The sequence below is a fragment of the Osmia lignaria genome, chromosome 2, assembly GCF_051020975.1.
Source record: "Osmia lignaria lignaria isolate PbOS001 chromosome 2, iyOsmLign1, whole genome shotgun sequence".
NCBI lineage: Eukaryota > Metazoa > Arthropoda > Insecta > Hymenoptera > Megachilidae > Osmia > Osmia lignaria.
In genome coordinates this window covers 1,866,696-1,885,095 of record NC_135033.1, presented here as the reverse complement: position 1 = coordinate 1,885,095, position 18,400 = coordinate 1,866,696, and the positions used below count along the sequence as shown (strand labels likewise).

Below are 18,400 nucleotides of genomic sequence, written 5' to 3'. Positions count from 1 at the left end.
ATAAACTATTCATTTTACAACATAATTCTAATTCATTGTTTGACAAACCTTCGTAAGCCTACACATCCTGTCACAGCCTCAAATAATTGCGTTCTTTTCCCCTAATGGTCACCCGGCCTTATCGCTTTCGAGTGTTTAGAAAACTCGAGGTTCGAAGCCGAAGGGTAACCGCCTTCGAAGAGCTGAGGGCGAGACGATCGTCATTCCTTTTCAAGCCACAGATAAGAGATCATCGTGCATCGGAAGCTTCAAATAAATTTTAAAAGAAAAAAAAGAGATTATCTATTATCGAATAGTTCGGAAGTGTTCATGTGGAACAGTTTCGACCGTACAGGCGTTGTTACCGATTTTTGGTATAGAATTGAATTTCAAAATAGAGGAAGTCCACATTTGCACATGCTTATTTGGTGTGCAAACGTACCTGATTTCCTAACCAACGAAGGCCAAAACGTTATTGAGAAAATTGTATCTTGTTCATTGGAAGTCGAAAATCACGATATGAACGATATAGTTCAAAAAGTCCAAATTCATAAACATTCTCATACATGTTACAAAGATCGTAATAATCGTTCTTGTCGATTTGGATTCCCCAGACCGATAAGTGAAAGAACGATGTGCTTAGGCCCAGATGACACACTTGCCAACAACAGGCGTTTCTGCGTACTTAAGAGAACCGCAAATGAAGTTATGGTAAATAATTACAACCCAAATATTTTAAAGCTTTGGGAAGCAAACATGGATATTCAACCATGCGGAAATGTTACAGCCGTCGCATATTATATTGCTAAATACGCAAGTAAATGCGAGCCGCAGGACACAGGGAATATTATTAAAGAAGCCGTTTTACGAGCGAAACGCCGGAACGATACCATCCGAAATCAATTATTTTCGGTATCTATGGCAATTCTATCTCAACGTATGGTCAATGCCATAGAATGTGCTTATCGATTATGCCATCTGCCTCTTAAAATGAGCTCGCGAAAAGCTGTATTTATAAACAGCTGTCGGCCTGAGCAGAGATATAGAATTCTGCGATTTGAAGAAAATGGAACATCATTTTTCAATAACATATTCGATCGTTACGTAAAGAGGCCAGACAACCTAGAAAACTGGAGTTTAGCCGAATTTGCTGTCCGATATGAAACAGTTTCAAGTGAAATATGGACAGAAGAAGATGACGACGCAGAACTTAGAACTGACGATGAAGAAATTTCGAGATCGAAGTTTATAAAATTGAAGGACAATACCCGAATGCGAATAAGAAATAAACCAGCTATACTCCGCCACCGATATTATACCCTGAACAGTGATAGAGAAGGATACTTCTATAACTTAATAGTGTGTCACATTCCATTTCGTGATGAAAGTACACTTATGTCCGAAAACGAATCTTCAGAACAATGTTTTCTTCGACGGCAACACGAGTTGAAACCTATGTTGGATAACGTAACCGTCGAACAATTTACTCACGCACAGCAAATTATTGAAGCGGCGCTCGCCCAGGCTGTTGCTTTGAATGTTGTACATGAAGAAGAAACTAATGAACATTTAAGAGATCCAGTCGGAATTCATGCCGACGAAACAATATATTATGATCAAGGTGATTTATATGAAGATCAACAGCAAGAAACAATTGCAATGCCAGAAGACGTGTTCCTTAATAGTATTCTAAGTCTTAATATTCAACAGAAAGACTTATTAAAATCAGTTTCCGCAGTAATTGAGAAAGATATTAAAAAAAATGATGAAAATACGGAACAAATATTGCTTTTTATTACCGGAGGAGCTGGTAGTGGCAAGTCGTTTATTTTAAAATTACTTGTTGAACACGTTAAACGCTGCTATAATCCTACAGTTGATACGATGATAAAATCATCTTTCATTGAAGTAGCTTCTTTGACTGGCGTCGCTGCCCGTCAAATATTCGGAAAAACTCTGCATTCCTTGTTCTCGTTGCCTATTGAAAAAGGTATTGCAATGACGTATCGACGACTGACAGGACAGAGGCTCGAACAGGAGAGACGATAGTGGCGTCATACAAGGTGGTTGATTATCGACGAGATATCAATGGTATCTTATGAGAATTTGCGAATAATTCATTTAAAATTGCAAGAATTCAAAACAAATGATAAACTATTTGGTGGCGTAAATGTACTTCTCTTTGGCGATCATGCAGTTGCCCCCAGTAAAAGGACACTGGTGTTTTGTACAGCCACATTGGTGTACTGCAGAAATTAATTACGGCATCAATTTTCATTCTGCGAACTCACCATTAATATGCGACAAAGAGATGACGTTGAATATATCGATTTATTGAATAACCTTCGGTTTGGGGAAGTGACAACTTCTCAACTGGAAATATTATGCGAACGAAGAAGAGTTCCTTTAACCGGAGAGTTCGAGGATGGTGCAGCAGTAAGAATATTCCCAACGATAAAATTAGTGGATGAATATAATTCAAAAATAACTGATGAATTAGCAAAATCACATCGAATGTACGTCATTGATGCAATAGACGAATCCCGTGAGGCAGCTACATATGGAAAAAGGCCACCAGAAAATGTCATACCTGCAAATGTAAATAATTGTGGCGGACTGTTACATACAATAACGTTAACTGAAGGATCGCGAATCATGCTGCGACGAAATATATCAATTTCTGATGGTTTGATAAACGGCGCAATGGGAATAGTGAAGAAATTTACATGGCCGGCACTTCGAAGAGATCAACTAGAACAGGGAGACTTGCCGGACACGGTACTTATAAAATTTGACGACGAGTCCATTGGAAATAGATTTAACGATATCGACGGTTACATCCCAATATCTCCAGTTGTAGCAACGTTTCAGGCGACGAAAGGTTATGGGGACGTCGAGCGCAGAATGTTACCACTTATTCTAAGTTGGGCAGTAACGGTGCATAAATTACAAGGGACTACATTAAACAAAGCTGTAATTGATCTTGGCAAAAAGAATTTTGCAAAAGGCCAAATTTACGTCGCTCTTAGTCGTGTCAAAAGTTTAGATGGTTTAGCTCTGATTTGGCACCAAACAAAGTCCTCGTTAAACCGTATGATGAAAGTGCACTCGCAGAAATGCAAAGATTACGACGGTTACTTTTGCAAAGAAACAGTCCAAATTAGCTTCCAGCGACTGATACCTGAAGAAGGAAGCCAACCCTTCTTTTAGCGAGTAGAGAAAATGACGAAGTCTATTTTTTTCTTTTTCATTTCATTTCATTTCACGGATAATGTTGAAAAATCACAATCGGTATATTCCCTGTAGAGTAAACGCCGAAAGAAAAAAATATAAATGAAGCCGTACGTTTTCTTGAAATAAAAATTGGCAGGAATGAAAAAATACAAAATGTTTTTTAAACGGAACCAATCGGGAGACATACTTTAGAAGATGCAAAAGGTTTCGTTCCAATTGGTCCATCCGTCTCGGAGTAATCGGCGAATATACATTAAAAATTATTAGGAATGAAAAAATGCAATATATTTTTTTTATGGAAACAAGTTATGGGTAATATTATCAGCGTTTCGTCTTGACGAATTTCTACTAACTTTGAGTGCGAACCACGGCAAAACGGAAAGAAATATGAAAAAACGGATTACACTACGTTAAACTACAGTTTATTCTCTATCGATGTATGTAATTAGTTTTTCAATTTTCGAATTCACGAAAATCGACTTTTGATCGCCGAAAGCCGTTTTGTCCCACTGTGCGACGCACTACCGCGCATCAAACGGACGCTATATAGTTCGATTGCCTTTCAAAACCGAACCTCCAGCTAAATTAGGAGAATCGTGGCCCGGAGCACTACAAAGTTTCTGCGCGCTTGAAAGACGGTTATCTCGCGACACAGCCACATTTCGAATGTATCGCGAATTCCTTTCAGAATATTCTTTCGGTCACATGAAGAAAGCCGATCTTCTTCCTCCAATCACGAGAGATTGTTATTACATACCGCATCATGCCGTCTTCCGCGAGAGCAGTGAAACTACTCGCCTTCGCGTGGTCTTTAATGCTACGCGCCGATCGTCGAATGGAAAGTCCTTAAACGACCTTCTTCTAACCGGACCAAAACTCCAGCACAATCTTGTCGCGATCTTGATTAGATGGCGTCAATTTCAATTCGCGTACACAGCGGATGTTGAGAAAATTCTTATTGACCCGCGAGATCTCGACTACCAAAGAATACTGTGGCGGGATTCGCCCCTCCTACCAGTCGAAGAGTATCAACTCCTCACGGTCACATATGGGACCGCTCCAGCTCCGTATTTGGCTCTTCGCGTCTTGCAACAATTAGCCGAGGATGAGGGCTCGCCCTATCCCGAGGCGGTTTCCGTTCTTCGCGAACAAGCCTATGTCGATGACTTCCTCTTCGGAGGCGATAGCCTCGAGTCCGCTCGCCAATTGCGAGACCAAACCGTTGAACTATTAGGAAAAGGCGGCTTCTCGTTAAGAAAATGGGCTAGCAATAGCTCCGCGCTCCTGTCCGACATCAACCCTCAAAACCACGGACTCGCGACGAGTAAATCATTAAAAGCCGACGAAATCATTTCCGTGTTCGGCATTACATGGAATCCAGCATTAGACCAGTTTCACTTTAAATTAGCAGTACCCACCGAATTGCCTAAGACAAAACGAACAATTCTTTCTACCATAGCAAAGCTCTTCGATCCCTTAAGTTGGATCGCGCCAGTCATCATTGTAGCAAAAATATACCTTCAGACTTTGTGGTCCAGTCGATGTGATTGGGACGACGTCCTTCCAAGTTCCCTTCTCTCGAAGTGGCATAATTTTTACGATCAACTGCCTGATTTGGAACACATTTCCATCCCACGAAAAATTTCTCCGCAAATCATTAAAACTCAAAGCCTGCATGGGTTTTCTAATGCCGCAACGAAAACATACGCGGCTGCTGTTTACTCGCGAAGTGTTTTGTGTGACGGTACCGTTAGCATATTACTCATCCTTGCCAAAACTCGCGTAGCTCCACTCAAAACGATCAGCGTGCCCCGATTAGAATTATGCGCCGCGTTGCTTCTGGCTCGCCTCTTAAAATTCGTTCGAACCGCGTTAAATTAGGAAATGATCGAATCCCATTGTTGGACCGACTCCAGTGTCACATTAGAGTGGGTAAATCAACCACCGACTCGATGGAAAACCTTTGTCGCAAACCGCGTAGCACTTATTCACGAACTTAGTCCTAACGCACAGTGGCATTACGTATCAACTCACGAAAATCCCGCCGACTGCGCGTCTCGCGGGGTGTCTATTAAACAATTAAAGGATTACCAATTATGGTGATCCGGTCCTCAGTGGCTGCACCAGGAATCCTCTTGGCTTCATGCGTCTCCTAACCCGATTCCTGCGATCTCGCTCGAAGAAAGACAATCTTCTCTTCCTAGCCTCACTACCTCTTTCGAACAGTGGGATTTAGCAGCGCGCTATTCGTCATGGTCAAAACTCCTGAGGATCAGCGCACATTTACTGCATTACATAGACATCCTCCGCGCACGAATCAAAAGAAAACAGGAAAGTAAACTCACCGAATCGAAAACGGTAGCTTCTGCTTCGCCAAACGTTCTGAAACCCACCGCGATTCACAAAGCTCGCGTATTTTGGCTACGTAGGCTCCAAACCGACGCGTTCCCGGAGGAATTGAGAGCCCTATGAGCATCCAAGCCGATCCCGAGGACAAGTCCTCTACTTTCTCTCGTACCGTACCTGGATGCTGACGGTTTAATACGTGCAAAAGGGCGCCTTGCTAAATCTCAACTCGCTGAAAATGCAAAAACACCCATTATCCTTCAATCACACCCGCTCCTAACATTATTAATTGAGAATGCGCACCGTAATCTATTACACGCGGGACCCAAGCTCACGCTCGCCTACCTACGAAATGATTTTTGGATCGTCCGAGCACGAGCTACCATTCGAGGCATTTTATATAAATGCGTCGCGTGCACACACGAGAGCCGACGTTCCCTCCGAGCTCATGGGGGACTTACCAGCACCTCGAGTTACAAGGGTAGCACGACCATTCACTCATACAGGCGTGGATTATGCAGGTCCGATTCAAGTAAGAACCAATTCTGGCCGCGGACATAAATCACATAAGGCGTACATCGCGGTATTTATCTGTTTAACTGTTAAAGCAACGCACCTCGAATTAGTAAGCGATTATAGTTCGTCCGCTTTCTTAGCTGTTTATCACCGATTTGTGTCTTGCCGCGGGATTCCAAGCGCAATGTACTCCGATAACGGGACAACATTCCAGGGAGCGAATCGCGAATTGTTAACCGCCTTTCGTTCTGCACTTAAAACCGCCGATTTCGGTAATAGATTAGCAACAGACGGAGTCGAATGGCACTTCATGCCCCCGAACGCTCCCCACTTCGGCGGATTGTGGGAAGCCGCGGTTAAAAGCGTCAAATACCATCTAAAGCGTACTATCGGCGTACACCAGGCATGGGCAGCTAGTAGTAAATGGAGCCGGAGCGCTCTCCGGCGCTCCGGAGCTTGTCGACGAGCTCAAAGCAGAGCGTGAACCGAACCAAGCAGCGGAGAAATATCCCCATTCCATAGCATCTCGAGGTTACGCAGTCGAAGCATGTATGTGTGACGTTCTCTGTCGAACGCCACACATTCGTATCACCTCACCGCCGCAGCTGGATTTCCCCTACAATGCTGCCCCACCACTTCGAAAGAGCGAATCAGTAGAGTGACGTGTGCTCCCAAACAGTGTCGCTGTCAGACGCACTCTTTGAGCCGGTTTCGTGCCCATGCCTGGCGTACACACACTCACGTTCGAAGAAATGACTACCTTTCTATGTCGGGTCGAAGCATGCTTCAATTCGCGACCGCTTGGAACCGTCTCCGACAATATTGACGATTATCACGCGTTAACACCCGGTCATTTTTTAATCAATGCACCACTTGTAACTCCGCCCGAACCGAGTATATTAGATGTAAAAGACAATCGGCTATCTCACTGGCAACTTTCACAAAAGCTCACCGAAACCTTTTGGAAAGCGTGGAGCCACGATTATTTGCACACTCTGCATCAACGACCAAAATGGCAAATTAAACAAAACCTCACCAAAGTAGGTCAACTCGTGTTACTTCGTAACCCGACTCTGCCGCCAAGTCGATGGGAGATGGTACGCATCACCGCCTGCCATCCAGGGAACGACGGTCTTGTCCGCGTCGTCACCATCAAAACTGCGCAGTCCGAATACACCCGTCCAATAACGAAGATCTGCTTTCTTCCCGTCACGATCAACGCTGAAACTGAGAAATCTACGACGTCACAGAGTAATCTGTAGTTCGTCCTCCACACATTCCGTCGATCAATTGCGTCATGCCATTTTCTTGAAACCGCCGATTTGTTTAGTCGTATCTGAATTGTACATACCACCGGCTTCGTCCAGCGAAATGTAATCACACCAGCGAAATGTAACCACACAAGCGAAATGCAATCACACGAAATTCCGTGGTTACGGTACACACGCGTAACCTCCATGTTGCCGTAGTGGCGTCTCTTGTTGAATGAATTCATTCAACGGGGGGCGGCGTGTACGCGTCTCACTCCGTCGGTAAAAGTCTCGGCGCTAGTTCGAATTATCGAAGCCTAATCACGCACCAGGTCGATAAGCGATACTCGCGCCGCTATTTCGACTTTGGATCGCTCCCGACAATTTTCGTTATTCATGCGAAAGCCATCCAAAAGTAAACATCTAAACCGATCCTGTTGTGAATTTAAAAAACCGTTACCATCGTTAAATTAAAGATTCTCGTGTTCGTGTTCCGAGAAACCCACGCCGCTTTACCACTGGAAAGTGATTTCCACATTGTGTTTTTGTCATAAACAATTAAAGAATTGACGCGCTTGTCAAGTGATTTTATTTAAATACACGAATTTAACAATTACGCTTGATCGCTTAATTCCGCCTCGACGTCCAAGTCCTTGTCTAGCCGTGAACCATCGGCCCATTGTGCTTCAAGTCGTCAAAGTGCATTTAACTCATTCCAAGCCTTTACAATTCTCAAGGAGTGAGTTTGAGTTCGGGAAATTATCAAAGGTGGAAAATGGGACGTTAGCAAGAAAATTAAACGTATTTAGAAAATGAAAATATCGCACAATTTATTCTGTGAATGAGAGCAGAAATGGATCAGTCACTTGTAATTATTATGATCAATTATTGACAAGAAATTTCTATATATAAATTGTCGAAATTTGATTCATATAAAAAACGTACATTCCGAACATACAATCATGAAACACAACAAAACTGCCAGTAAACATGTAACGGTATCGTGAGGTCGAATGGCGCGTGATTTTCGAAAAACAATATTACAGCTCGCATATAAGACGGATGTAAATAACGGCGCAGTTTGAATTTAGAGTTAATGCTTTATAAAACAAGTCGGTAGAGGGAATCCCTTAGATTCGACTCGCTCACGTCTCTTATTCTTGGCAGTTGTAAAAATAATTGTGGATACGTGGTTCGGCAAATTATTTACAATCCTTCAAATAAGATTAAAAATCATGTAAAAATATAATCCAAGGAGGCAGTGACCCACAGGAATATTTCCACGTCTTGAGCGTGTGATTGTAAGAGTGTTAACCCAATCGTTTATAAATTGTTGTATAAATGAAACGGAGGAAAGATCTGTGTGAGGGACTATGTCCCGCTAACAGATTTCGCCGCTGTCAAATACCAACAAACGTTACTCCAAATAAAAGGAAATAAAATAACTTTTAACATAAAACAAATCCGACTTCGAAATGTACTAAAAAGTGTAAAATAATTTCTATTTCATTTATACCAATATTCCATAGCTATTAATAATATCTACTTAATTGTTAAATAGGATACCAAATACATTTCAAAGTTTTCGGAGGCGGCGCAAAATTAAAAACGTTTCCTCTACTAGGAAGATCCTAACTTGGGCGTCGTCAACCTATTGTAACGACCCAGTGATAGGTACGTCACTGCACCGACGTATAGGGAGAGCGGTTCCTCAAGAAGGCGACTCGTATGAATGAGAATAGGGATTATAGGTTCGTGTGGTGTGCGGTTAAGGAGTGAAATCCAACATTAATGTATCAAACTAAAATTATCTTTTATTCAAGTAAGTAAATTAACTATAATTGCTCTAAGTATAATATTAAGTATAACAATAGGTACGGCTATAATATGAAATACAATAAGAAATTATAATAGGTACGCCCTAGATAATGAAATACAGTGGAAAATATGTGATTAGTGGTTAGTAAGTAATAACGCGACTTGATCTTCGAATACAGCCAATACTCTGTACAATTTGCCAAGTTACACTAAGTACTGGAAAACTATATTCTAGTAGCTTGTATGATACCTTCGGACACGAGCGGACTATACCTACAGGTCGCAATCGGTTTCTGGTCTAGCCAGAGCTATGCTAATACAGGCCTGCTCAAGGAGCTCCGCTCCTCGCTAGCTCTTTACACTTGAACGTGTGGCTTAGTATTAGCACGTGTTCAACACGTTGCGTACCATGAGTAGGGTGTCCACAAATCCGAACTCTCGTACGTCACCACTGAAAGAGAAGGATAGAGCTAATCTCGCGCTCTATAGTTGCCTAAGCAATTCAGCGCAAGCTTTTCCTCTACTTCCAGAGTATTGTCTGCATCTGACCGAAGCCAGGGAAGATCTGATCTGACTCTGCGTGGAACGCCTCTATTTATAGTCAGATTCTGCTGACTTAGCGCTTTTTTTATTATAGGGTTCCTCTGAATTTCTGGAATTCCCCATCACGTGACGGCCGAGCACCCCTGCTCCTTAGTCTACGCGATCACCCTACTCTAGAATCTCACCCCACCGCGAGATCATCGGGGTTGCGCTGGCGCGTATGCATTCGTTTGTCGATCATTTATCGATAATCAACTTACCGAACGACTTACCGACTAATCGCTTATCGACTTATTCAATCAGACTATGTTATCGATTAATGAAAATTATTTATTACAAGAAATATAATATAATACAAATTAAACTAAATACTTTTTTTTTTATAAACTCAACTAAATATAAAAAATTAAATTAACCATTTTGTACAAAATTTGAACTAAAAATAAATTATAATAATAAAAAAGGTGAAATGAAAAAGTACTGGGTCTTCTTAGCGGGTCGTTACACATGTATAAATTATCTATTTGCGAATCAAAATACTATGCATCATCCATATCAAGCGTTCCGAATAGTGTTCGACTGATTGTGAGAGTTCCGACGAATCCAAATGGTGCGCTGCGACGAACTATTGTTTTTGGTGGATCATCAAAAATAATAATATGTGATACAAGATAATAATATAAAAAATAATATATAATATAATAATAAATATAATAAGGTAATAAATGTGATAAAATAATTTAATTAAAATAATTTAATTATCTGTTGACGGACGGGTGTGCTATTGACGAAGCGGGACGAAATGATTTTAGCTCGTAAGATATGCGTTTATATTCGAAGTGCAAAACTTCAGTGAATTAAATTCATTTTTATTTTCTTTTATACGCAGTAGCTCTTTTGTCTTTTTAAATATGCTCTCTTAGAATTTACCCTTCCTATATGCTGGCTTTGTGATTGAAATTCAAGAATTGTTCTATAGCATGAAATTCGAGCGATACGCGAGACTGATGCGCCAAGATCACTGGAAAGGGGTACCGCGCGACTCAACGTTTAATGCATTAACGTATAGGGAAAATTTGACGGCTTTTTTCTAGGGGAAGGGTTGATTTCCGGCACATGGTTCCTTTCAGACTTTTTATCCCCTCGATGAGCACTATACGAATGTACATTTAATAACAATATCATTATTACCATATCTACATCAGATATAATGTAATATACTGATTCCTTCCCACAGATCAATGTACGTTTAATAATAATATTATTATAACTATATCTACATTAGATATGTAACATACATTTAATAACAATGTCAGTATTACTATATCTACGTTAGGCATAATGTAATATGCTGATTCCTTCCCACATTTGATTTAGAAACTGTTGCACCATTCGGCTGGAGTGCGGTGGAGCACCATCGTGCATAAAATAGGTTGAATTACGTTGACTTTGCGGGATGATGTGCCGCAGTTCACTCAAGAGTTTCGATCTTAGAAATTGAAGATATGTTGCACTGGTTAACCGTGTCGGCAAATAGATCGGGCCGATAATATGGTTGCCAATTATGCCTGCCCAGACATTAGCGGTGAATCTTCTTTGATTAAATTGCTCCATCATCGCATGGCGGTTGCGGTACTCCCAAATCCACGCATTCTGCCGATTGAAGATGTTGCTATTCGAGAAGCTGCTCTCATCCGAGAATAGGACACGTTCCAAAAAGCGTGGATCGTGTCGCAGTTTATGTAACATCCAGTTACAAAATTCTCGCCGTGTGGCATAACCATTAGGGCGTAGGGCTTGGACACGTCGAATTTTATATGGTCGCAGACCTTCTTCGCGTATTATACGCCGCACTGTCATGTGCGAGATTCCTACTCTTCTCGCGATGCTCCGTAATCCCATCAGTGGATAAGCTCTTGCGAGAGCTATATCTTTTTCTTCTTTCTGCCAATGCACTCGAGGTCGACCTGCTCCGTTACGTCTTGTAGTAAGCTGCATCACGATTTCCTGCTCTCCGAATTGATAATCTAGTCGCGCAAAATCTCGTCTATCAGGAATTTCTTTGAGGTGTAATCGTCTTCCATTGTTCAGCACCAAATCACGACAACTCTTACGAGGTAAAGAATAATTTCGTCCCGCTTCGTCAATAGCACGCAACATACCTCGAATATTTTTATATTTCGGCATGTTCACTGTTTCGTGGTTCCGAATAAACTGCCTCTTTACGGAGTTCGAAACCGTGCGAGATGGAGGCGTTTCCTATTGAAATCATAAAAACTACAGAGGAAAGAAAGAAAGGAAATAAGGAAAACAGGGAGAAGAATAGAGATGGGGTGAATACCACATCTACAAGTTCAACAACCGAGTGGCCGTTCGCATAGAACCTGCACCAATTCACGTGTAATGCTGATCCGATACTTCTTATGACGCTCAACCTCCAGGCATAAAGAAAGAAGAACAGAAACAAAGAGCGGCAGAGAGGAAGAAGGATGGACTGAAGGAACGAACGAAGTAAGGAAAGACGGAACTAAGAAAGAAGGAAGTAGGAAAGAGAGAAAGCAAGAACGGGAGGAAAAGAGAAAGGAAACAAGCAGCAGCAAAAAAAGTGTAAGAACGAGAAAATAAAATGCTTAGTGGGGAAGCTGGGATTACGACCTGTTTCTATGCGCAGGCGATGCTTTCAACCTTGGATTTGACTACAAAATATACGCACATTATAAATAAAATGATTTCCAGAACTAATAGAATTTTATCATCACTCTCGGAGAGAACGAGCTGATTTGGTATATCCGGTTCACTAAAAACCTCATTTCCGAGACAAGACAAATGGTGCAACGACTAATACGATTTTTTGTTCCTCGATCAACAACCTTTGCATCTATATTTTAAATGCAAAACTTCTGCGAATAAAACTCATTTATATTGTCTTTTGCAAATTGCAACCATAATCAATATAATGATATATTTCACGAGATTCGAATGTTTGATGCAGTCCTTTGCGTAATAATTAACTGATGCATTAACTGCGTAACTGCGATGTGTTAACGAACTGTGAAATGATAAAACTATACATTTATCTTGCGTTTATATTCGAAGTGCGAAACTTCAATGAGTTAAATTCATTTTTATTTTCGTTTACACGCAGCAGCTCTTCGTCTTTTTAAATATGCTGTTCTTAGAATTTACCCTACCTCTGTTGGAATGAATCACTATATGACGTTATATCTAATGTAGATATAGTACTAATGATATTGTTATTAAATGTACATTGATCGGTGGGAAGGAATCAGTATATTACATTATGTCCACCGTAGATATAGTAATAATGACATAGTTATTAAGTGTATATTACATATCTAATATAGATGTAGTACTAAGGATATTGTTATTAAATGTACATTGATCTGTGGGAATGAATCAGTATATTACATTATATCGAATGTAGACATGGTACTAATGATATTGTTATTAAATGTACATTGATCTTTGGGAAGGAATCAGTATGTTACGATATATCTAGTGTAGATATGGTAATAATGACATTGGTATTAAATGTAGGTACATTGATCTGGTGGAATGTATCACTATATGACATTATATCTAATGTAGATATAGTACTAATGATATTGTTATTAAATGTACATTGATCTGTGGGAGTGAATCATTATATTTCATTATATCGAATGTAGATATAGTACTAATGATATTATTATTAAATGTACATTACATATCTAATGTAGATATAGTAATAAGGACATTGTTATTAAATGAACATTACATATCTAATGCAGACATAGTACGAATGACATTGTAATTAAGTGTACATTGATCGGAGGGAAGGAATCAGTATATTACATTATATCTAATGTAGATATGGTAATAACGATTTTGTTATTAAATGTACATTGATCTGTGTGATGGAATCAGTATATTACACTATATCCCCGTAGATATACCAATAATGACATTGGTATTAATTGTATGTTACATATCTAATGTAGATATAGTAACAATGATATTGTTATTAAACGCACATTGATCTGTGGGAAGGAATCAGTATATTACATTATATGGAATGTAGATATAGTAATAATGATATTGTTATTAAATGTACATTGATCTGTGGGAGCGGATCAGTATATTACATTATGTAGAGTGTAGATGTAGTACTACTGATATTAATCCGACACCGAAGAAAAAAACGTGGCTGCCTCCTTCGCCTGTTCAGCTACCACTCGACCCGCCGCACTTTTAGCAACGGCCAAGGTGAGGGTGGAGGCACCATCAGGGGAACACCTAGAGGTCAGAGCCCCGCTAGACACCGGTTCGGACACGTCGCTGGTATCTGGTTGGGTAGCTCAAGCACTCCGTTTGCCACGGCGGGCGGTCAGCGTCGCCATCTCAGGAGTACAGGAGAATGAGAGTGGACTGGCGAAAAGCGAGGTTTCTTTTTCTTTACGCTCTCGTCTGGACCCCAGCTTTCATTTGTCGGTTCGTGCGTTGGTGCTGCGGAAACTGACTGCGTTGCTCCCCGCTCGAGCAGTGCAATCACAGTCTTGGCCGCACCTTCAAGGAGTGATTCTCACCGATCCTGAATATGGAGTACCCTCCCGTGTTGACTTGATCCTAGGAGCTGATATTTGTGGAGTTTTGTTACAGGACGAGTGGAGGGTTGGACCGATTGGTACCCCAACGGCGCGGCGCACGCCTCTTGGGTGGGTGTTGATGGGCTCTGTCTCTGATGCCAAAGGACCTAGCAGCAAGGCAGTCGTCCACAGCCTTCATTGCCAAACGGACGACTCAACGAATCGGCTGCTTCGACGCTTTTGGGAGCTCGAAGAGCTACAGCCCCCGTTATCACCGGAGGACCGAGAATGTGAGCGGCACTTTCGAGAGACGCACTATCGGGACGAAACAGGCCGCTACTCGGTGCACCTACCTTTCAAATTGGATCCAAGCCTCGCCCTGAAGCCCAGCAGATCGACGGCGCTAAAGCTGCTGCTTAGCTGTGAGCGCAAGTTGGCGTCCAACGAAGCCTGGCGAGACAAGTACTCGCAGTTCATAGACGAGTACGCAGCCTTGGGTCACATGCAGGCGCTACCGGAATCTGCGGTTCAGGATGCAGCCTACTATCTACCGCACCATGCTGTGGCGAAGCGATACGACCCTACCGGCAAAATCAGGGTCGTCTTCAATGCCTCCTTTCGCACCGCCGCGGGATCCTCTCTCAACGACTGTCTGCTGCCTGGACCGAAACTGCAGTCAGACCTCTGGATGATTCTAACACGATGGTGCCTATTTCGAGTAGTATTTACCTCGGATATTGTTAAAATGTTTCGGCAGATTCGAGTAGACCCGGCGGACGTGGACTGGACCAGGATACTTTGGCGCTCCAGACCCGATGAACCTGTACAGGACTTCAGGCTCAAGACCGTCACCTATGGCACAGCCTGCGCGCCCTTCCTTGCGCTGCGGGTGTTGGTCCAATTAGCTGCAGACGAAGAGGAGCGTTTTCCGCTGGGAGCGGTCGCAATTTGTCGGCATTCGTATGTAGATGACATCCTTGCCGGAGCCGACGACGAGGAAGCAGCTCTGGAATTACGACGACAGGTCATCTCCATCCTGCAATCGGGAGGCTTCGATCTGAGTAAATGGGCATCGAATAAGCCGAGCTTGCAGGAAGCGGAAGAAAGTCAAGCCTGCGTGTTCCAGGACCACACTGGAGTCAGTACCTTGGGAGTCGTCTGGAGGTCAACCACTGATACCTTCTCCTTACGTGTCCTTCCACCCCTCAAAGAGCCCACGCGATACACTAAAAGGCGTATCCTCTCGGAAGTAGCCAGTCTCTTCGACCCCTTGGGATGGGCGGCCCCTGTTTTAATTTTCGCAAAGATTCTCATGCAGGACCTCTAGATAATTGGCGCAGAATGGGATGAGGACTTACCTGAGCAACTGCTTTCCGCATGGAAAACCTTCCGGAAGACGCTGAGCCAACTCGACACTTTGGCCATTCCTCGCTGGACGAACTACTCAGCAAACTCGGCGCAACTAGATCTGCACGGGTTCTGCGATGCCTCCCAGCGAGCCTATGCAGCCGTCGTCTACCTGCGAGTGTCCAGGGGAGAAGTCAGCGTGGCCACACTGCTTGTGGCAAAAACTAAGGTCGCTCCGGTCAAAGCAGTTAGCATACCACGTCTGGAATTATGCGGCGCCGTGCTACTTTCCAAATTAATTGCGGAAGTACAAAAGGGATTGAACGTACCAGCAACCATCACGGCTTGGACGGACTCCAGCGTTACCCTCCACTGGATCCGAGGGCATGCCTCAACCTGAAAGCCGTTTGTTACCCACAGAGTAGCCACCGTGCAGTCCAATGTTCCGCCTCAAAATTGGAGACACGTGGCTACCAAACACAACCCTGCGGAATGGCAAGAAGAGGGATAACACTGTCGGAGCTCCTGTCGTCGCAGCTTTGGTGGAGGGGACCCTCCTAGCTCATCGACCCCCCAGATCTGTGGCCTGCATCACCACTAGGAAAGGTCGAGCAGGCGGACTTGGAGCGGGGCCGAGTACAAATCTATCTAGCAAAAGAAAACGAGGAGAACGATCTCTTATCAAGGTTTTCAAGCTTGACACGCCTAACTGCCGTTATTGCTCTCTGCTTTAGATTTCATCGACTTACAAGGAAGCTGAAGACCGAAACCGGGTTTATCCGGGCTTCGGAGCGAGACGCTGCTCTACGGATCGCTATCGGCCTAGCTCAGAAGTTCAACTTCCACGCAGAGGTCGACCAGCTCCGGCAGCACAAAAAGGTACGGCGATCCTCGACCCTCATTGCCTTGAGGCCCTTCTTGGATGACCAAGGGCTGCTACGCGTCGGAGGCCGCCTCTCTTCCCTACAACGAGAGGCACCCTTACATCATCGGGAAGAAAAATCCGTTGGCTACTCTTTTGGTGCGAGATGCCCATCTCCGTACTTTACACGGAGGACCACAACTCACCAGGAGCCTGCTGGCGCGACGCTACTGGATCATCCATGGCCGCTCTCTAGTGCGAGACGTCATTAAGGGGTGCGTAAAATGTGCTCGCTACAGTGGAAGGCCGACCACGCAGTTGATGGGCCCCTTACCGCTCGAGCGCATCACTCCCCGCCGACCCTTCCTTTCTACGGGAGTGGACTATGCAGGACCGGTGAAACTGCGAACATCACCAGGAAGAGGACATAAATCCTACAAGGGATATATAGCGCTGTTCATTTGCCTTAGTACTCGCGCGATTCATCTGGAAGCTGTCTCAGATCTTACCTCTGCCTCATTCCTAGCCGCTTTTCGCAGGTTCATCAGTCGCCGAGGCCGCTGCGCCACGATGTTGAGCGATAATGGGACCGTCTTCCACGGAGCGGACCGGGAGTTGCGCAACATGTTCCGTGGCGCTTCCGCCTTCTATCTAGACGCCGCAGCTTCGCTGGCAGCCGAAGGCACGGATTGGAGCTTCATCTCTCCGTATGCTCTGCACTTCGGGGGCCTATGGGAGGCAGGAGTTAGAACGGTTAAGCATCACTTGCGAAGAATCGTCGAAAACGCCACGCTTACCTTCGAGGAGATGACGACGCTTCTGTGCCAGGTGGAAGCTTGCGTAAATTCACGACCGCTACATCCACTTTCCGACGACCCCTCGGACCTGTCGGCATTAACACCCGGACACTTTTTAATCGGTGAACCCACTTGTATCGTTCCGGATCCAGAATCCGACTCGCGTGATATTTCTCTTATTTCGCGCTGGCGACAAATATCTGCATTACGTTCTCACTTTTGGCACAGGTGGAGGCGGGAATATCTGCAACACCTTCAGCAACTTCCCAAGTGGCGTCAGCAGAAGGAAAACCTGAAGCTGGGGACACTAGTGTTACTACGCGACGAGTTGCAACCACCGGCAAAATGGCCGATGGGCCGGGTTGAAACCCTTCATCCAGGGCCAGATGGACGAGTAAGAGTAGCCACCTTGAAAACTACTAGCGGTTCTGTCACCAGACCAATCGTCAAGTTGTGCCCCCTCCCGGTGCCCTCTGCTGACGTCACTTCATCTGCTTCCACGTAAATTTTCCGTTTCACGCGTTGGAACACTTATATAGGTCATGGCGGGCGGTTTGCCGCCGTAATCGATTCAATCACTTATATCTGTTCTTTGTATCTTTAAATTTGGTGGTTACTTATTATGTTCCTTATTATAATTACTTTATTGTAGTGTAATTACTTACCTTTGTATTATGTTAGTTGTAAGTCTTTTTATTTTTATGCACCTAGCACTGTGTCCAACGGTTTGATGCACGTAACTTTACTGTTCACATTAAGGTTAGCTTTATGGATAGATTTGTTTGATGCATGCGTGCTTCTTTGCCATCCAAAGAAGGCGGGCGGTATGTTCGAGCTTCGAACGATTAAACTAGAAATTTCTAGAAACTAGAGCGCTTCCTTCGTCTCTGCTGTTCGTTCCGCCGGCCTCCAGCCATCTCACTCGCTCCGTTGGCCGACGTAGCGAGCCGACTGGGCTGCTAGACCGGCGGGCCACGGCGGGGACGAGGGAACCATAATATAAATATGCCGCCGCATACTTGCGAATATGCTTCTTCGTACACGGCTTAGCGTACCAGTTCTTCGGAAATCGAACAACCTGCTTCGGATAACAAGAACTGTTAAACTTTTCTTTTGATTAAA

General features: G+C 43.6%; 2 protein-coding genes and 1 long non-coding RNA gene across 3 annotated transcripts; 2 read left to right on the top strand and 1 right to left on the bottom strand.

Moving 5' to 3' along the window:
* Positions 1 to 4,136: 4,136 nt before the first annotated feature.
* Positions 4,137 to 7,549, bottom strand: LOC117611023 (uncharacterized). The gene is made up of 4 exons (XR_004583056.2): positions 7,427 to 7,549; positions 7,112 to 7,302; positions 5,559 to 5,791; positions 4,137 to 5,478 (listed from the first exon to the last, which is right to left on the bottom strand). It is a non-coding gene; the product is annotated as an uncharacterized LOC117611023 (long non-coding RNA).
* Positions 7,550 to 8,287: 738 nt separating this feature from the next.
* On the top strand, positions 8,288 to 15,448 carry LOC117611031 (uncharacterized). The gene is made up of 3 exons (XM_076690881.1): positions 8,288 to 8,309; positions 13,882 to 15,333; positions 15,399 to 15,448. The coding sequence occupies exons 1-3, from the start codon at positions 8,288 to 8,290 to the stop codon at positions 15,446 to 15,448; spliced, it is 1,524 nt and encodes a 507-aa protein (XP_076546996.1).
* Positions 15,449 to 17,051: 1,603 nt separating this feature from the next.
* LOC143305813 (uncharacterized) lies at positions 17,052 to 17,783 on the top strand. Its single transcript, XM_076690879.1, has one exon. It carries the CDS (start codon positions 17,052 to 17,054, stop codon positions 17,781 to 17,783), a length of 732 nt encoding a protein of 243 aa, XP_076546994.1.
* The last annotated feature ends 617 nt before the right edge of the window (positions 17,784 to 18,400 follow it).